At 39.2% G+C, this 21,374-nt stretch overlaps 2 protein-coding genes across 2 annotated transcripts in view; both read right to left on the bottom strand.

The window, feature by feature from the left end:
• The window catches only part of G2E3 (G2/M-phase specific E3 ubiquitin protein ligase), a 229,052-nt gene that overhangs the window by 135,592 nt on the left and 72,086 nt on the right, over positions 1 to 21,374 (bottom strand). The window lies entirely within an intron of this gene.
• The window catches only part of SCFD1 (sec1 family domain containing 1), a 48,814-nt gene continuing 46,818 nt past the window's right edge, over positions 19,379 to 21,374 (bottom strand). The window contains exon 25 of the mRNA XM_069858380.1: positions 19,379 to 20,876. Within this exon, the coding sequence (XP_069714481.1) occupies positions 20,853 to 20,876 (24 nt within the window). The 3' untranslated portion in view covers positions 19,379 to 20,852. The remainder of the gene's footprint in view (positions 20,877 to 21,374) is intronic.

Here is a 21,374-nt window from a genome sequence, read left to right as displayed (position 1 = left end):
ATGCTGGGCTGTGCCATTTACACTGTGCACCTAAGACCATGACAGAGAAGCTCACAGTAGGCTCTAACTGCCTTAACTTACAGATACAGCCAGAGAGAGCTGTGTTATGGTTGTGACTTACCTCATCTCATTGCTTCTACTGAACTTGAATTAATTCTCCCTTTTTCTTTCCTTCAAGTCAAGCACTCTAATGTACACTCGTAGTAGTTGATTCTTGCCCAACACAAGGGGCTGCAAAGCACTTGATCTCAGGACACACACCTCAGGTGGTATAGATTGACATAAATGAAGTTCTAGCAATTTACTTCAGGTGAGGTTCCCATGTGTCTGCTAGTTTGTTCCATAACCCTTTCTGTAGTTTTGTTAGTAAGTTTCTTTTCTTTTCAGCTAAGTGAAAATCTCTGGGCTCTAACTAAAGCCTTGTGGCTCACATGACTTTTTTCTGTAAAATCTCCTGAAATAACTACTGTATCTAAGGGCATTCTGAAGATTTGGGTGTAAACTCCTCATAAGTCAATGTCTGTTTTACATGTTTTATAACATATTGCACTAAATCCATTGACATGTAGTCATTCCAAATACACTTTTTATGCAAGCAGAAGGTGTAAAACATGTAGTAAAGTATGAGAACTTCTTATACATTTTGGTAAATTACAGTGAAATAGTATACCTAGAATAAATAAGTGTAAGTATTTCCTGGGTTTTTTTCCCCCCTGTTGGTCCATGCAGTGAAAAGCTGTAGTATTCCTTCTTGACATTTCTAGTTTATTCATGTACCATTTTTAGAATAACTGGAAGATAATGTTGGTATATATTATAGAAAAAAAATTCCAACCCAAGAAACTGACATTCATGACTATGATAGAACTGTTTATCTGAGTATTCTGGTCCTCTGGTGCTTAAAAATTTCTGTAGCTGATCTGATTCCCTCAAAATGCTTTGTTTCATGGAGGCTAGAAATCTTATGCTTAGAAAACCCACATTTAATTAGTTTAGGAAAAAAGGTTGAGGAGTAACATGGCAGGAAGCAGGATAATAAGGCGTTCTGGAAGAAAATGACAGTGGGAAAAGTTACAAAATCAAAGTTTAGTACTGCTTTAGTCACTTGTTTCGCCGATTTCACTTATCAAATTGCTAAAACAGCTTTCTGTGAAATATTCTATTCTATAAAGCTTTATTTCTGGTGATGATTTAGCATTTCAGCTAAGTAGTAGCTAGAATTATTGACTATGGTCTTCTCAGTGACAAAAAAATCTTGGGTTGTGATATCTGGGAAGACAGGAATAAATAACACTGTGGAGAAATGGGTGCTTGTAAATCAGGAGAGGGTGTAGAATCATAGAATCATAGAATAACCAGGTTGGAAGAGACCCACTGGATCATCGAGTCCAACCATTCCTGTCAAACACTAAACCATGCCCCTTAGCACCTTATCCACCCATGCCCTAAACACCTCCAGGGAAGGTGACTCAACCACCTCCCTGAGCAGCCTGTTCCAGTGCCCAATGACCCTTTCTGTGAAAAATTTTTCCTAATGTCCAGCCTAAATCTCCCCTGGCGAAGCTTGAGGCCATTCCCTCTTGTCCTGTCCCCTGTCACTTGGGAGAAGAGGCCAGCACCCTCCTCTCTACAACCTCCTTTCAGGTAGTTATAGAGAGCAATGAGGTCTCCCCTCAGCCTCCTCTTCTCCAGGCTAAACAACCCCAGCTCTCTCAGCGTTCCTCATAAGGCCTGTTCTCCAGCCCCTTCACCAGCTTTGTTGCTCTTCTCTGGACTCTCTCCAGAGCCTCAACATCCTTCTTGTGGTGAGGGGCCCAGAACTGAACACAGGGTTCGAGGAGCAGTCTCACCAGTGCTGAGTACAGAGGGAGAATAACCTCCCTGGACCTGCTGGTCACGCCATTTCTGATACAAGCCAAGATGCCATTGGCCTTCTTGGCCACCTGGGCACACTGCTGGCTCATGTTCAGTTGCTGTCAACCAACACGCCCAGGTCCCTCTCCTCCAGGCAGCTTTCTAGACAGACTTCTCCTAGTCTGTAGCACTGCATAGGGTTGTTGTGCCCCAAGTGCAGGACCCGGCATTTGGCCTTGTTAAACCTCATGCCATTGGACTCAGCCCAGCGGTCCAGTGTGTTCAGATCCCTTTGCAGAGCCTCCCTACCCTCCAGCAGATCAACACTTCCACCCAGCTTAGTGTCATCCGCAAACTTGCTAAGGGAGCACTCAATGCCTTCATCCAGGTCATTGATAAAGACATTGAACAGGGCTGGACCCAGCACTGAGCCCTGGGGAACCCCACTTGTCACTGGCCTCCAGCTGGATTTAACTCCATTTACCACCACTCTCTGGGCCCGGCCATCCAACCAGTTTTCCACCCAGGAGAGTGTGCGCCTGTCCAGGCCAGAGGCTGACAGTTTCTCAAGCAGAATGCTGTGAGAAACTGTGTCAAAGGCTTTACTGAAGTCCAGGAAGACCACATCCACAGCCTTTCCCTCGTCCAGCAGCCGAGTCACTTTGTCATAGAAGGTGATCAGGTTAGTTTGGCAAGACCTGCCTTTTGTGAACCCATGTTGGCTGGGCCTGATCACCCGGTTCTCTTGCATGTGCTTCATGATAGCACTCAAGATCACCTGCTCCATGACTTTCCCTGGCACTGAGGTCAGACTGACAGGCCTGTAGTTTCCTGGATCCTCCCTGTCACCCTTCTTGTAGATGGGCACAACATCAGCCAGCCTCCAGTCCAGTGGAACTTCCCCAGTCTTCCAGGACCGTTGGAAGATGATGGAAAGGGGTTTGGCCAGCACATCCGCCAGCGCCTTCAATACCCTTGGATGAATCCCATCCGGCCCCATAGACTTGTGGCTGTCTAGTTGGGCTAGCAAGGTTCTGACCTTGGATCATGGGCGCCTCATTTTGCTCCTCTAGCTCCTGGGTTTGTACACAGACAGAACAACTTTCTTTACAATTAAAGACTGAGGCAAAGAAGGCATTAAGTACCTCAGCCTTTTCCTCATCCCCTGTCACTGTTGTTCCTTCTGCATCCAATAGGGACTGTATGGTCTCCCTAGTCCTCCTTTTATTATTTATATATTTATAGAAAGGTTTTTTGTTATCTTTCACAGACTTTGCCAATCTGATTTCTAGTTGAGCCTTAGCCCTTCTGATTTTTTGTCTACACAATCTCACTTCCCTCCTGTAGTCCACCCAAGAGGCCTGTCCCCTCTTCCAGAGCCCATAAACATTTCTCTTCTTCTTGATATCACTCAAGATCTCTCTGTTCAACCAAGCTGGTTTTCTCCCCTGCCGGCTTTTTTTCTGGAACATGGGGATGGCTTTCTCCTGAGCTGCTAGGATTTCCTTTTTGAAGAGCTCCCAGCCTTCATGGGCTCCCTTGCCCTTAAGTACTGTAAATGGAGCTGTTTCATTTTTTGTAGAGAAGCTGGAGAAGGATCAAAGAAACATTCATGGGTTATTTTGAAGATTAAAGGATTAGAAGGATTTTATCAGAGCTGTACTTATTTTGGAAAAAAATTCCTAGCACACAATCTTCAACTCTTTTCATTGCATTTCTAAGGCTGCTAAAGTAAACGGACAATTTCAACAACGTGCTTACAAGCATGAAGGAGATGCAAGTGTAAAATAAGCAGCAGTAAGTGTGTTGAGGGTGGGGTGTCTCATTTAATCAGTTGTAACTGTGGAAAGGAGTGAGTTTGGTAAATCCCAGGGAAAGGAGTACCCTATCTTTACTGTGTGTGCTAGGTGTATCATCACGAATGACCCAAAACAAACAATGCTGTACCTTCTAGTGTTAGGACAGTTCCATCATTCTTCAGAGTCTTGTAAAGTCATGCTATAAACTCATGAAAACCACATTTCTGACTTCTCTGGGAATGATTGTTCCACCAACTGCACTGTGCCCTAACATGACTCTGATTATATCTACCTGAATATAGCTCTTCTGGGAGCTATCCAAGTATCAGCAGAGCTGGCGTATCAGAGTTTGCCTGGGGGGATTAGAGATAAGAAGGAGCGGGAGAAGCATGCAGGTGTAGGTCTTCACTGATTAGAAAAATGAGATCTGCATAATACGGCGAACAGGTGATCCAACTGTAACAAGCCATCTTCACCTGTGATCTACCTGCTGCTTTTCAATTAATATTATCTTACAACTTCTTTTTCAGGCTGTCAGTGGAAACACTACTAAGCCACACTCTTCCAAAGGGCTTCCTATTTGAAAGTGATTATGTAGAAATAAAAATAAAACCATTATAAAGACTGTATTTTAATGGCATTCATTTTTTGTGCAATTCAACTAAAGGCACGTTTGTTTGATTTTTCAGTGAGATTGGTCTGGGTTATGCTATGGCATTGCTAGTTATATGTTTTTATGTGTGTTTTACTGCAATTACATCCTTCAGTCAAACTATTTACTTAATATATTTAATAGAGGTAATTTTACTCTGGGTAAAAAAGATAAGAATATATTATAAATCTAAAACCAGTGGGACTGAGGGAGAGGAAAAAAAAGAAAATTACAGTTTTCAGAGCTCCAGCAGCTAAAGCCAAGCCAAGATCTTTGGCTCTTAAACTTGTCTTTTGGAGTGAGTCCTAGAGTACCATGTCACCATTTCTACTCTAGTTAATGTAGACATAACTCTGAAGTATGCTGGGTTTCGGTACGTGCTCTGGAGAGTGCTCCAGTTTCTGAGGTGAATGCTTAGGATTAGCTTATAACCTTCTTGGAAAGTCTTTTAGTGCTGATGAAAGATGGAAGCACTCCACAGTATACAAGCAGCCCCACAACTCCTCATCTTAACAACAAAGTCATGTTTAGCATTTGCTTTCCTGCCTCTTTCGTGCCTTGTGACTACAGCAGCATGGCATAAGGGATTAAGCCTCACTGTTTTCCAGACTCTTCATTGCATTTGCTGCATCCTGCTGTTGTTGCAGCTGGTTACGACAGTGTGAATTGCATGATGAAGTGTCCGTCAGAGCTGCTGACAGCCTGTAGAGCAAAGGGCTCTGAGTGATTGACGGCCTGGAGTGCAGGATCACTGCTCTCTCCTTAACTCTAAACACTGAAGGCAGACATCCTTGCCCTGCATAAATCAGCTCAGCTCTGGCTTTTTTTCCAGAAAGTGTTCTTTGCAGGGTCTAAGACCTGGTTGACACCAGCCATCTTCTGAGTAGCATCAGCTATAGCATTGGAAGAATAGAGAATCAGAGTGTGGCAAAGGACCTTTGCAGTGCCTGGAAGTACACATGGTTTTGATTCTGATGTTAGAGGAAAAAGGACAGCATTTTGCAGTGTGTGTTGAAGAACAGCAGCACCAGGCTTCATCTGGAAGCAGAAGAAATGTGAAAACATTAGATTTTACTCTGTACTATCAATATTGCCCTCTGACTACAGTAGAATTTTTGTCATGTACATGCCTTTTTTTTTTTCTCATATTTCCCCCAATATGTTCATCAACCTCATAACTAGGTGACAAAAAAGTTTAGGTGGGATTGAAGAAAATCGATTTGAGCAAAGAAAGTTATTTTTCGTATTCTAGATTTATTATCTCTCATAATGGCAAGTAACTACATTGACTGTTCATGCCCGCAATGTTCAGCATGTGTGTTATTAAAAACTTACTTTTATTGTTATGATCATTAAGCTTTAATAGAAAACAGGACATTTTTAGGATGTGGGTAACTCCAGAATCATAAGCAGCCAGAAAAAAAACATAATCTTTCAGGAAAAACGTAGGTGGCCCTCCATCCTCATTTCATTGCACTGTTTATTTATTTGATTTTTGTCTGATTTCTCTGTGACAGTTTGTTTGAATTTTAAATTATGTTGGTCCAAGGTTATAATTGTTATCAAATTACTAGCAAACTCTGTCCTATTCAAGCTGTGAAGAATACTTCTCACCTGATAGTCGCAATAATAACTGGTTCTCCAGCAAGAGCTGAGCAATTTTTTTTTCCTTTATTGTGATGAAGATCTACTCAGTATTTCCAAAAGAAATTCAAGAATGCTATTTAGTTTGTTCAGCATCTAGTTGTAGTTTTATTCCTAGTATTAGTTCCTAAACTGCTCTTGTTTTATTTTAAACATGATTCAAGTTCAACACCTGTTTGTCAGGTGTTTTAGAAGAGGTCTTTCCTAATTAATTAAATAATTCATTTTGCTCCCTAGCGCTCAGATAGGTCACTTTTGTTTTCCACATAAATTTCTTCTCAGATTTGTTCTCCCCACTGAATTTTACCTTTCTTTTTTTGTTAGCTCTGGGATTATTGGTTCTATACTTACTCTGGGTGTAATCTTCCTTGTCACAGGGCTGGCCAAAAATGTTGTGTGTGGTTCTGGAAAAGGAGTACACAGATTTCCTCCCCCAGAAACCTGCAATCCTTTCATTTCATCACTTTTCCCAGCTTGAATGTTCTATAAACTTAAGATTTTGGCAGATAAGATGGAGAGAGTACCTGACTCTTGTAATATTTCTACCAGTTCACTTGCTAGGAAGTTATTCTTCTTTCCTCTTGCCTGTGTTTTGGGGCAGTAGGTATGAAAAATTTCTGTAGAACAGTATTCTAGGCTTCTAAATAATTTTGCTTCTGTTTTTCTTTCACATTAACTTTGTGAGACTGACCTTATCTCCATGTTTAAAATTGTTTTTTCACGTTTCATATTTACTGATCTCACCATGACAAAAATAATTAAACTGATATGTCTGTAATGTTTCACAAGGGTTCCTTTTTATTTTATTTCAGGAAAATTGATGCTAATTAGAAAAGGCATTTGGGAAATATTTCTATGTCAGAAAAATAAGATTAACTCATTGCTCGAACATTTTCTAAACTCTCTTGGCTCATCCTACCTCCAAAATAGCTCAGCATAGAACTTCCAGATGAGTATATTGACTTAATCTGTTAGCTTTGGCAACTAGTAGCCTTGAGTGGACTCTTTTCTTGCTGATAATGGTTAAGCAGTTGTGGTTGAAATTACTTTGTTGTTAGAACAGTTTCCGCATATGTAAAAGACTGAAAGACTCATAAACAAAGCCATGGGCAGTAACAGTAATCTGACACTCAGTTTTGTGGTACTATGTAGAAATTCCAGTATTTCTGCAGAAATGTCAAATCTGTTTCAGTGTGTTTTTCAATTATTAGTTTTCAATCTAGACTGGAAACCTTTTATTTTCCAATTTTGAGTTTGTGAATATTACCTTTGCTTTAAGTTTTTCAGATGTGTCATAAGCTTTTGCACATAAAGCAAAGAAACAGGCAGGGTAAGGGACATCTTGGATAAAGATTAATTTTGTGTCAACACTACAGCTGTGGAGTGCCAGGGGTGTAGATTGCATTATTGACTGAGTGCAAGGAACAGGATTACATGATGGCCAGCAAGAAATGAAACAGTTTTTACCTCTAGAATTTTACCTTTCTCTGAAGGCAGAGGGTGTATTTTGAGACTCTCATGTCTATAGGTCCCTATTTTATGTAACTGAATTGTTTAAGATACTAGTGGAGATTTAAATAAAAATATTCTCATCCATGGAGGCTGATTTTGAAGGGTGGGGGGAGGATTTTCTACCTGAAATATGTAGGAATTTCCAGGGGGGAGATCCTTGCCATTAGGTTAACATTGAACAGTTCAGTGTTTTCCCCCATCCCTCCAGGTTCTTACTTTTCTATCAATTTGGTCTAAATGGATTTTAAACCTCTGGCTTTTAACTATGTCTTGTAGTATTTTTGGGAATGCCAAGTGGAGATTTGTAAGTGAGAAGAAAATCTGCACATCAAAAATATCCGGGGAGCAAGCAGAGAAAAGAAATCAGAGTGGAAAAGAGAAGCTAGCGGAGTCATTTGTCTGGAGAAAATTAGCAAGTCAGCAAAGACTGATACCATTGCCATTAGTAGTGAAATAATTTTAGTATGTCTCCTTAGTTTCCTAGAAGTAGCATAATAAATGCTGAAATGATAAAAGCCACAGTTAGCATTACCAAGGATATGATATGCAGTTTGTACTTCCAAGGAAATAAAAAGACACTAAATATTTACTTGCATATATATCATTTCTGTCTGTCCTGTTGGTGAATAATGCCTCAAGGACCCATTAGCAGTGGCAGCTGTCCCCTTAAATTTTGGATTGGTTTCCCACAGCTGTCAAAGAGTTTGATTTTTACAAAACTAATATTATTTCTGCTCTTTTATTCAGCTGTGAGGAAGTGAGAGAGTTAATTGTGATTTTGTTGTGTTGATCTCCCAGTACCTTATCTCATGGGCAGGGATATGTATTGTACTGTCCTTGGTTTTTACAAATAATTAACTCTGAACTCTCAATTGGCATTGTGGTTTTACTTGGAGAAAATGTTTGTGTGTTTTATGCATGTATATTAGGAATTTTCAAGAAGGGCTCCAGTTGGGCTGTTACCATTAAAATTGTGATTAAAAAGAAATCAAGCAAGCTAGCACTCAGATGTCATATCTGCAAAGTGTCAATGACATCAAATTCTCAAATACAGTAACTGAAATGACAAGGTTTTTGATTATGACTTAAGAAATATTGACAGCTTGAACTAGTTTGTTGCCGCCAGTCAACAATGGAAATCTGCATTAGAACCAAATTTTGTCTCTGAAGCTGCTGGTGCTGACCATACTTGAGATGCTGGGCTGGGTGGATTACCTGGTCTTGCTAACATGAATGTTGCTGCTGCCTGTGTTTTGCTGACTTTATTTGCAGCAGAATTAAGATAATAATGAGCAGTTTAATAAGATCTATATGTTATTATGTAAAGCATGTGCATGTTCTAGTAAAATCGAAGTAGTTTGCTTATGTCTACCTGTGAGCTCAATATACAAACGTTTAGAGCACGCTAGCTATTGAAGATGAATACAGATATGCAACAGACCTGGTTGAAAACAGTTTTAATTGCTCTCTGTTATTATTAGACATTTAGATTTGTTATAATTTTCTATGAACTATTTGTAAAGACGAATAATTCGGGTTTTTTTGGCAGTGGTGGTGTCTGTGGTTTCTTCTTTTTTGACAGAAATAATTAAACTGAAATATCAAAGGTTTTAATAGCTGCAGCAATTTATGCACTTGTGTAGTTTCTGGCCAAATAAATGGCAGAACGTGGTGCCTTTCTGTGTGTCAGCTTGTTGCAGTGCGTGCATGGGTGCTTACTAAAGAGGCTGAAGTGGAGTCTCCTCCAGAGCATGGGCACTGCAAGAGAATATGCAGCTGGGCAATACCCTGTTTGTGTCAGGACTGCTTCACACTTCAAACTGGAACTGTAGAAACCTACCTTTCTCCTGTGACTTGATTGTGGGATTTTACATAGATTTAGCTGAGCTGATTATTCTCAAATGTTTGGATTTTTTTTTTTTACTGGAAAGACGATGCATACAAAAATGCATGGTATTAATTCAGGATGTCAGATAAACCAAGCATCTTCAGAGGTAGCTCTGCAATTTCTGGATGCACGTCTTTTTATAAAGGCATCGCTTGAACGTGCTTTGTGTGTTCAACAACAGAATAAAAGTGTTCGCTGTGGGCAGAAATAACAGTACAACAGCAAATATTTCTGGCCCAAACCAATTTTCTTCATAAACACATATATGCATTTTAAATTATAGCATGTGTATTTGAATCTTTTATGGCTGTTGGTGCTGAAGAGAGATTTGAAGTTAAGTTATTTTGAATTCGTCCAGTAAAAACATTGATGGTAGAGAAGCATTAGGACAAGGGATTTTGGGGTAAAGGTTTTCCAGGCAGTGATGGGCAAGACAAGCACTGGAAAGAGTTCACATGTATTTATGTGAAAGGTGATCGTCAGGCACAGAACCTCGGCAGCAATACATTTATGTTGGGGTATGAGTAAAATAATTTTGTGCTTTGCTGTCCACAAACCTACAGATGCCGTGGGTACAAGGAGGATGCTAACAGCCAACAACCCAAACGCTGCAGAAGTACCTGCAGACTGGCCACTTTCAGGCCTTTTGTTAGACAGGAAGAATTACTGAGTTTGGGGAAATTCTTTAGTTTCTTGCTACTTAAATAGAAGCTCATTTATTCAAACTTCTGGGAACTAAGTTCCTACTGAAGCACTTTGCCTATTTTTTTCATTATGAATGGTGCCATTTTTTGGGAAGTGCACTCAGACACCTGGCTGTTGCAAAAATATTTTTGCAAAGCAAAAGCTCTTTTTCTATGTTCTAGAAATGTTAGTTTTGAATTCAAGTGAAATATATTATTTTACTAAGGCTGCAGACTGATGTATGAAAACCAGATAAGATTAGTACTGTTTGTGCACTTTGGTTTAATAAAGCCCATTTTTCTTTTGGAGGCACCTTTCTTGGGCTCCTGCCCTTCTTCCTCAAACAAAAGTCTTCAGCTACGCCTAGCTTACCAGCTTAAGTACACTTTAAAAATGGTAATTTAAAAGCCCTGTATAGCCAAAATAGCTCTGTTCCGGAACGACTCACAGCATGGTCTTTAAAACAGAACACCCAGCTACTAAGCTGTTCTGTGTCACCTCAAAACATCTGCTGGAAAATAAGGCTATAATAGATACATTGTTCTCAGATGCTCTTTTTTTTATTTTTTGTTAGGTTTTGTTAAATAGCCACTATTTCATTCCAGTAGAATAGGGCCCTTTTCTCTTGCAGTAGGAAAAACTTTCCTTCTACAAGGATAATTCCGTATGTGCGTGCCTGTGCTTTCATTTACATCTTTTCTTTCAAGAGACTCCAATTAAGAGCTAATCTAACTCAAATGCTGGCTGTTTACCCCTCTTAACCGCTTCTTTCCAGCCGTGTGTATGGTTTCCTACTTCTTTCCCATTCCTTCAGTTGCACTTATGCTCTTGCCTCACTGTCTGAAAAAGAACATTGCTCACACATCAGGCTGTGGTGCATTTTCCCTTTGCTCTTTGTACCTTCACTCTAAATCACTCTGCCGCTTCCTAGTTCCTGTTCTTAATTCGTATCCTTCAAAGCAACTACCATGTATTTCTCTTACAAACATACTCTCTTCTGAAGTCTATAGAACAACACCATCATTCTATGTAGGAAACGACCAGATCAACGGGGTACTTACGCTATGGCATTGGCTTCCATCCACAACTCCCCCTCCTTCTCTCCTTAGAAGTGGCATGTGAAATAAGATGAAGTATGCCTATTCTACAAGGAAGGCTTGGCATTGCTTTTAGGTCTACAGGACACAAGATTTAGAAGATATAAATAGAAACTGAAGGTAGCTTTGAGATTCAGAGAGCTCGTAACCCGAGAGGACCCTTTGGAGGTAGTCAGTGGAGAAGGAATCTCCTGAGGCTTTTCTTTTTATTCATCCTTTGATCAAGACTGTTTGCCTCTGAAATGGCAAAGTTTAAAGACTATCTACAAAAGCGTCTGCTATGAGCCAGCCCCTGAGAAATGACTGTATCTGTAGGCAAACTGGAAATAATATTTCCGCTGCCAGATGAACTTTCAGACAGTTAAGTTCTGATCACAGTGGGGAAAGGAAAAAAGAACACTGATTTATGAAAACCACTTTTATTAAAAACAAAAAAATCTCTATTTCAAGTTAATTGCATTCCCTTTTAAGTATGGGTCACAATACCCGCTACTAGTCAGGCTTAATGTAAGTAGCAAGTAAAATAACTTGATGTCATTTGTTTACTAATAATTTTATTTTAATTCACATCATCCTGTAAACTCTTTTCCCATTTCAAAACAACTGCCCAACTGACTTCTTAACTTTAGATGTGTTCAGACCTTTGAAGTATTACATACAATAAAAAAAATACTTGCTTAAGGAAGGCAACACAGTAATGTAACTGGGATGATATGGAAAATGGTAAGATTCCTAAACCCATGTTTTGTGTTTAATCATGAGATTTGCTTCTGCCCTTATGCATGTGGAAATACAGGTTGCATGCCTGGTATTGTAGTACATAAAGCACTGATGTTTGTGATGAATTTGGGGATGAATAAAGGAACACACAAAACAGTGTAAGATCTTGCAGGTAGATATTCCTGTGGGTCTTCAATTATTTTTTTCAAGAATTTGATTCAAATATATTTGCATATTCTTGTAGGAGCACCAGTCTCTCCAGAAGACTTGGGAACCTCATTGTATGTGTCGCGAGGCAGCCCATTGGCATAAACTTACCTTTTCTTGTGCTTCCCATCAAAATAGCTGTAGTGATATTTGTAGCAAAAGATGATTATAGTTTATAGCCAAGTTCTGTCTGACACGAGGACACAGTTAAGATTTTGTTTTCTTCAATCCAGGCTTTTAGATAAAAGAACAGCAGGATAAACCTAATGTTTGCAACTTTCACCTTTCTTTTTTTCATTGATTCATTGCCAAACCACTAAATCTTTTGTATACCTGTGCAGTTTTATAAAGTGGAACTGTAGCTGTGGCACCAAACAACATGCAATATCTCAGAGCTACCTGTAGCCATTTGAACTGTGTTTTCTTTGCGCTTATAGCTTCTTTTGACAACAGATCTTGCAAATACTCTTTGGGTAGGCAGCATTCATTTTTCCAGCTATTTAGTACTGAGCCTAAATATGTGAATTTATTCACTAGTTCCTCGGTAGCTAATTCTTTTAGTGAAGAATGCCTGTGTGTCCCCAGTGTCATCCCTAGCTTAGCAAGATGTGATTTTTGTACGCTGTAGTCTCTATCCTGGCTCTGTTTGGTGACAGATGCTAACAACAATACATGGTCAGTAGAGGCATGTGGCTCAGTGCCCTGCTCTTCTCCTGGCCACCTTCTGTTGAGGAGAAAGGAGGAAGGGAGAAAGAAGGCCTCTATCGGGCCACTGTTATTGCCAGGTCCTCTACTCATGGCTACTGTGGGAACCTGTTCAGTGTGTCTCTAGTCTTGCTGACCAACAGCATTACTTTCTGTCCTTGGCTTTAAGTTCAGGAGAGACTCTCCCTCTTGGACTTGTGCTGGTGTCCTTTTATGATCCCTTCCTCTCCCACACTGCTGCCTAAGCAATCTCTACACTCTGATGCCTTGGGAAGGGCCTGATTCTGCATTCTCCCTTTGTAAGAAGGGTTGAAAACACTTCAGTTACCAGTCCTCACGTCTGATCACACTGAACAATGAGCATTTAGTATTTGAACATTCCAGAACATTCTACAAACTAAATAAGCTGGCCCCAAGACCTGCCAGCCCCATGAACCTTTCTCCTGCTTGTGTCATCCCAACACTTTCTGATCTGGGCCTTCAGTTGGGAGAAGAAAGGTGGCTCATCTGGACCTTCCCCTTTCATGGTCCCTCTTGGCCCTTACTGATGCCAGCCAAGTTCCTTGCCCAGGCAGCAGTGCTTTCTGTGCTGCCTGGCTTAGGCCATAACACTGAATAGTGCTCCTCAAACTTTGGATGTGCTGCGTTTTCAGCAGCTATGGAGTCTTTATCATTGAGAACTGTGCGCTGCAGAGTTGAGAGCCAGGTGGTTCCGCCCTGAGGTTTGCAGCTCCGGCAGTCACGAGGTCAGACACAGCCAAAATTGTTTTCCAATGAGCAAGAGAAACTAAGATAGTAATCAAGATGTATCTGCAAAATGCAATCAGTTCTGCCATCCATCTCCAGTTCCACATCCCTTGTGAAGAGGGAAAAAAACCAAAACCAACAAACCCGTTTGAGAAGTTGGACTTGGACATGGTGGCTGCTTACTTACAGATTTCTCTAGGATGCAGTTGCAGAAGAGGAAGTCTTCTTACATTTAAGAGCACTAGGCATGATGAGAAAAATGGGAGTATTGTGTATACAAGGGGTAAATATTGGGGAATCAGGAAAAACATTTGAACAAAATGGAATCCCTTTCACGTAATAATTTTAAGCAAAAGGAAGGTGGAGACTAGAGTAAGATCACCTTTCAGTGAATACACTTTAAGGTCATTTAGCTTTTCTGTTTTCATTGTGAAAATACACTTATCTATCTGAACAGGAGCAAAATGCAACACATTAACTAAATGATAGAGATGTTTGTTCTTAATTTCTTACTGTGAAAATTTCCAAAGAATGCAGTCCAGATTTCATCCTTTCTGTATCCAAGTCAGCCAGAGTTGCATTTATTTTCTTAGCACTGTTTTCATTCCCAAAATGAGTGTTTATTAGAAATAGGTAACAGAAAGCAAGGTCACCTCGTGCCAAAAGATTCTTCCAAATCTGATGTGTTTTTGCTTCAGGAACTTGAGATGTACAAATGTTTCTGTGGTTTTGGGAATGGAACTAGTTGTTTCCTTTGAAGTATCAATATGAGCATTTGGGGCTAAATCCTTGTCTCTGCTGGGACACTGGAGTAGGTTTCTAAGGCCCTTACGTAATTTAAGGCTCTCACCAGTGTTGATGAATGGACTTGAAGAACTGTCAGGCTTTGTAGAATGCCTGGCTAGGATACTGGTGAGCTTGGCACTTGAAGCCCAGATTCTGACTAGACAGAGATGGCACACAGGGAGGCCAGGCAAAGAGAACAGCAAAACAAATTACTAATGACACCTAAAGGAGGAAAAAGAATTTAGAAAACATCATGAATTTGGTGTCCATGGTTTGCTGCAACAATTACAAAACTACATCAGTTTTCATCAGGTTTTCATTGATGGTTTGACTAAGCTGGACCCTATCCTAAAATATAGGGACTGTGCTTTTGATCATAGGTATTGCAGTGAATTCATGGCAAGAGGTAAAGAAAAAAATACAGAAATTTGTAACTAATGAGCGAGAGATTTTATCATTAAAAAAATAATGAACTTGCTCTGCAGAAGTGTGACCTCTTTTTGGTTCCCCTATTTTCATGTTGGGCTTTGATGCCTACAGAAATTCAACTTTTCCAGCAAGGAGGGAGTGTGGCTAAAGACATGAGCATTCACTCTTCTCCCTGAGAGCCCTGAGCTGATGAACACTGCTTTGTTTTTGCCCTATGCAAGGCAAGATGAATGTACCAGATTCCTCCCCAGTCAAGAAAAGTGACTTGCGGAACCATCAGAAAGCTGGTGATGTGGCTAGTGAAGACTGGTGCAATTTCCCAATAAGAGCTGCAGAACAATCCTGCAGAGTACGATGAGGGTCTAAAAAGCAAGTGCATTTGTCATCTTTGACACTTACTCCTGGAGGATTTCTAGTTGCTCGTTTGCTTGTTTGTTTAGCCTCCCTCTTCCTCAAACTACCACATCTTCCTCCCATGATAAAGATGACTTCCAGACAGATGGAGGTATAAAAAAACCATAGACGGTAAGTTTATAGAGTTACCTTCCCTGTGTGGTAGTTCTTACCTTCAAGTTCTTTGCTTTCAAATAACTCATCTGAGCATGGTTACAGTGAGGGAAGGTTGGCTACCCAAAGGTTTTTTCACTGGGAAGAATAAAATATCCTCAGTATTGCAGTACTCATATACCGTTAATGAGTAATCTTTCCTTTGTGAATTACCAATTAAAACTATACCTGAATGAACACAGCCCACAGCTGATTAACAGTCTATGGAAATAGACAGATGTTCTAGTTCAAGGGTGAACTCGCATCCCAACTGGAGTTCAGTAGTTCAGCTGTCAACAATCTCAGGAAAATGAAGCAAAAGAGATCCTTCTAGAGGACTGGAACATACTGGAAAGGGAATCTGAAGCAAATATTGCACCAGCAGTACTTCATTTCCTTCACACATAAAAAGAGAGGGTTTATTTCAGTGATAGCAAAGTTGTATTGCCAACATTTAGCTTTTCTAATATACAAGCTCTACACAAAAAAAAATCATGTGCTTGTCTGTGGTGCTGAGGGGCATGGTTTAGTATTTGATAGGAATGGTTGGATTCGATGATCTGATGGGTCTCTTCCAACCTGGTGATTCTATGCTTCTATAATCCATCATCTTTGGCTGATCTCTCCCTCGTATGGTTTTGTGACCTGATCTGATATTTTTTGTTATGAACACCAAACAGAAAACACCAATGCATAGAACAAAACACAAAGTAGGAAGAAAATAATCACATGGGATTTATGGAAGAGAATGTTCCCCTACTCAGTTGATGTCAAGTGCTGCATATTTGTGGTCTAGAAAAAGCATATAAACACATTTATTCACATTTGAGACAGATAAGAACTGTACGTGTTGATTTATGGTTTAAGTTTTGAGAGGCATATATTGGACTGATGCCTGGATTCTATTTTTATATCAATTTAATGCTATGCTTGCATTGTGATAAACATTTCACAGCAGAGCAAATATGGCACCTTATAGTGGTGTTGCAATCATTCCCTTTGTTAGAGATGCAGTAAGAACTGAGAAAGCTTTGAAAGCTTTGCCATTGTAGCGGAGTATGCAAATGGTCCTAGTTCATTTCAGGGAGTGAACCAAACAGCTTAGTTAAATCCACCACAAAAAACTACTTAAGCTGACCTGTGCAATTTTACTCCCCAAAATGAAGCAGGAGCGATCCCATTATTTGTTAAAATTAAATCTTTAGTATAATTTAAAAACCTATGAAGATCTCTATATAGAGTGAAGATACTATAAATTTATTTAGGGGAAGGAGAAAAAAATGGAGGGGAATGGTTTCAGCTATAGGAAACACAATGGAAAATTGTATTTGTATCAGGTCATGTAATTACTACTAAATCCAAAATAAAACTTCTCAGCAAACAGGGAATTAATCCACACCAATTCTTGCTAAGGGAAGCTACAAACCACTCTGGCACTTCATATTCATCCAGGTTAATTTTCATCCATTTATTTTCATGATATTTACATAATATATGTAAGAATTTGGAGCAGTAAATAATAGTTACATTGTATGTCCATGTTGAGGTGCTAAAAAGCAATTTTCTTTAAAAGCATTATGCATATGATCTACCCCGCAGATTGCAAAAAATAAGAATGGACATGCATAAGATGGGAAGACTGAAGTAGGATTGGGGAGCAACAGTCCTGAGGCTTTTGGCATGTATCTGGTTTCACAGGATAAAGATCACTCCTCCATTGCCAAACCAAGAAGTCAACCTATGCAGTTACATGAAGGAGCTAGTATAAGTTCAATGTAATATTTTCAACATATAAAATTTGGTCCTGTTTGGTTTTCAGGAGATGAAAGACACTGGCAGATAAAGGGAAATCTACAAAGTTTATAATTAGAATTTCAAATTCTTGTGGCAATTGAACTACCTAAGGGTTTACAATTTCAGAAAACCAAAAAATTATGACGCATTGGTAGATTAAATATGCAGAGTTTTGGATGCTTTTGAAGGAGGGCATGCATGTTTCAGTAACACGTGACCACATTAAGGACCAGAATATATTTGAATGTTGCTGAACATGACTGAGGTTTCTACACAGTGGGCTCCTTAAACCATTTCCCAACAAAACAGAAATGGTACAAACCATCTACTGATTCACTATAAAAAAAAATTATTAACATTTTTTCTGATCTCTAAAGTTACAGAGAAATCATTGCTACTGTGGCTAATTTTTCTGTAACCCTAGAACACTGACCATTCTTGACTTTCTATGAGCCAGAGCCACTCGCCAGCAATGAGCAACAACTAAAGAATCATCCAACCAAAGAGAGCAAAAAGGTCTCTCCACTGGCTGTCAGTAAACAAGGGACAGAAGGTTGCTTTGGCCCAACACCTTTTATGTCAGATCTGAAGAACTCAGTTGTGATAGTTCTGAAGTTGGTTCTTACGGACACATTGGACTAACAAGCAATTCTGTTTCGGACTTCCATCACTTAAGTGAAAAGACAAGTCTTGCCCTTTTTTGAACTCCAGTCACAGGGCTTCGTATGCACTGTTAGTTCAGTGAATGACAGCAGCATTCCTATGACCTGAAGTACTGATGTGTTTTGGGAAAAATCTGATATTTTACACTGCATTCAGATTGACGTGAACACCATCAATCTTAGCAAAATTTTCTTCTAATGCAGGAAAGAAATATTGACTTGTATCAGACAGTATTACACTAGTAGGGGCATTTAAATATAGTGGTGGCCTCCAATGGTTTCTTTTCTTCGTTATGATTGTTTCCTTTTCTATTGTTACTTTTTCTTTTTTTACAAGTGTCTAATTCTGAGAAACAAAGGCACTGAATTCATCAACTCACAAAACATCCATTAAACATTCTGAAATCTTCAAATTAAAACAAGAAAGCAAGTGAAGGGTTATTGTTTCAAACTGTGAACTATTTCTTAAGTGATAACTATATGAAACCATTTGTAAGATTTGTCTATACTTCCCGAAAGACAGACATGCCAGTTTTCCACAGCAGTATACTGCTAATTTTCTTCCTGAGAACAAGTACGACACCTGAAACTCAGCCTTCTGCTGCTTTTACTTACCTAAATAGGAAGGTAGATCCCAATGAAGCACTGCCAGTCCTGAGAAGTGGAAGCTTGAGCTGCTGTGCCAGAGGCAGCACTACTGTTGGAGCTGCCCTGCCAGACAGCCCTGCCTGAGGTTTATCAACAGAGGCTAGAAAAGTTCAACAACTCCCCTGTCCCCCATGCAGCCATCTAGAATACCTATTAGCAACATGAATATTGCTGATATTATTTTACTTAAAAGTCTCACTGAGTCAGGCGTAACCTCTCCTTTAATTGCAGCACTTTAAGGGACCTTTGAGGATGTGAAGGGCTCAGTGACAGGCTATAAATGGAATAAACTTGCCAAAGAGCCAGCTTGCTTTTAACATAATTTGATTCTAGATTAACCATGGAGACTTCTTGTACAACCTTGTACATTCCTAATACCATGAGAGGTATTTAGGGAAAAGGGCCACGTGACACAAACCAGCATGCCACAATCCAGGTTGTGTCAGAAGGGAAGAAACACATTGAGTACACTTCTACAAAGACAGAGTAGTAAATCTGAGATTTGACTGGTAACAGAGAACTTTAAGACCACTAGTAGAGCAAACCCAGAAATCTAGTTTGGAGAGGAAAGAGAATGTTTGAAGTACTAAAACTGTATTTATTAATTTTTTTAAAGCAAAACCCTAATTGACCAGTGCATGCTCACACAACCATCCCGGGGATCTAGGTATAAAGCTGGGCACAAATGACACTTGCCTCCAGAGGCAGTGTAAAGACTGCAAATTCAGTTTTGAACACAGTCACCCAAGTAATTTCAGGTATCTTTACATAGTCTACTGAGCATCAAATTCTGTCAGCTGTGATTTAGAAGTACTCCTGGCTTAAAAGAGTGGGATCCATTGTATCACAGGCTGCCACAAGACCCAGACAAAGAAGACATTTTTTTAGAAGTTGGGTGTCAGCTGCAAGGCTAAGACTCCGCATAGGAAGCAGTTTTCTTGGAGATGATATTTCAAACTCCCAGAATAAACTCCCACAGGAAGTAATAAACAACTTAAATGTAATTTTCTTTTCCAAATGCACTTTGACCTTGGTTTTATTTACAGATAAAGTGTATATATAGGGAATTAGAACAAACTGCATTTGACAGAATGAGACCTTTGTGACTGAAATATGGTGGTGTGCTCACATGCAACAACTACAATTAATACCACAACAAATCTATTTACTGACTTGACAAAGTTAGTTTTTAGTAGTGGCGAGGAGCAGCTTACAACACTTAGCTGAGACAATTTAATAACACTATTACTTTTTGATAACTTGGTCTGGATTACACATGTTTTTATTATGATACTTCTAAGGAATAGGTCAACCGCATTTCTGGTATAGATTTCTGAAAAAGAATCCAGCTGGGGAAGGTGTTGCCTTCAGAGCAAAATTAAAATTCAACATTGAAGAACAGTGCAAAAAACATTGCTGAAAAATTTACAGTCAGTCAGTAATTCTTATGATCTCACAGTTTGTTAATAAACCCACAACAAGTGCTTTCTTTTCACTTTCTGAGCATGTTTAGCCTCATTTTGAAGACATTATTGCTTCACCAGCAGTAGTGTCATTTCCAGAAAGGACATTACTAGAGACAGAGACCTACAGCTATAAAGAAATTTTGCTACCTTCTCTCAATTCCCAAACATGCAATCCAGAGCTATTATCGCTGGCAAAACTTAATTATACCATAAAATTCTTTGAACTACTAAACTGCCCCTACCTAATAAAATTGTTAAAAACTGTACTTTAAATCAGTGCATATAGAAAAGTTAAGAGGCTTCTCCCCAAACTTAACATTTTAAGCAGTTACAATAAAAAGTGCAGAAGAAAATTATTAAAGATTTTACAGTCTGAAACTGTGACTATGTAAGCAAGCAATTTTCTCTTAACTTTCATAGAACACCTAAATCACTCTATCAGAAACTTGTACTGAAGGTATCTTCAAGTACATCTTTGGACCATCAAGTAAAGACTGCACAAATCTACATACAAGTATAATGACTTTAAAAAAATAAAAGGGTAAAAACTAGAAGTAGTAGTTGTCTTGCACTAAGGCTTTTTGGCTGTATTCCTAAAAGGCAGTTTTGTCCTTTTCAATTTTGTTAAATAAAGACAGTCTGGCTTTCAAGAAGAACATATCTCCTAAAGACAGACTTGACCTTTTCTTCCAGCTATTGCTTTGTTTACTGTAAAAGAAACTATACATAAGAACTTGAAAATGCCGTGCTTTTCAGCCAGCTCTGTCACAGATGGTAGCTATTTAAAATGTAATAATGTGAAACTGACCCCCACCAAAAATACAGCAGGTTTTAAGGTTTATTTCTGAAATATTGATATACACTGTATTACAGATTTTTTTTTAAAAAGTTATCTTATTAATGAAATGGGTTTAAGTTTCAACATAATGACAAAATCATAGATATGAAGATATCTGAATGTTGTAACAAATCTTTGTCGTCATGCTGCCATCCAGGTAATGGTGTTTCAGTCTTATTTCTGGCCAAGTTGAGACAGCTACACGTGAAGAGACAGAAAACCATTAGGCTGCTAATCTTGTCTTTCAGTCAAACTAATATCTAGTTCACACATTAAATATTTTTGTACTATAAGCTTTGTTTGTCTCTTAAAACCAGAAATATGCTGGTAATAGAATATTTAATGCACGCCCTTCAGAGGAGAGGATCTGAGCTTCAAGACTTATAATCTAAATACATCTCAAGAGGTAAAGGTGCAGCATACACAGTCAAGTCAACAAAAAACTGAATCAAGCTGACTGAAGAGTTATAAGCTGGTGAGGACCATTTGTCTCTTTCAAGTACAACAAGAATTAATTTAGTTCTTTAAAAAGTAGTTTTGAATAATAATCTCATCTTAGTAGGAAGTAAAACCATAGGTGGTGACAGCAACTGAAGGGCTGCTATATCTGCTGACCATTGTGAATAACACTTACTTTGCATTTGTATTGGAATGAGGCATACAGAAGTAATAGTTATGATGTTGTTTTTAACTGAT

Source organism: Phaenicophaeus curvirostris, chromosome 5 (genome assembly GCF_032191515.1).
Source record: "Phaenicophaeus curvirostris isolate KB17595 chromosome 5, BPBGC_Pcur_1.0, whole genome shotgun sequence".
NCBI lineage: Eukaryota > Metazoa > Chordata > Aves > Cuculiformes > Cuculidae > Phaenicophaeus > Phaenicophaeus curvirostris.
Note: the sequence above shows the minus strand (reverse complement) of the source record. Positions and strands in the feature narration are given on the sequence as shown.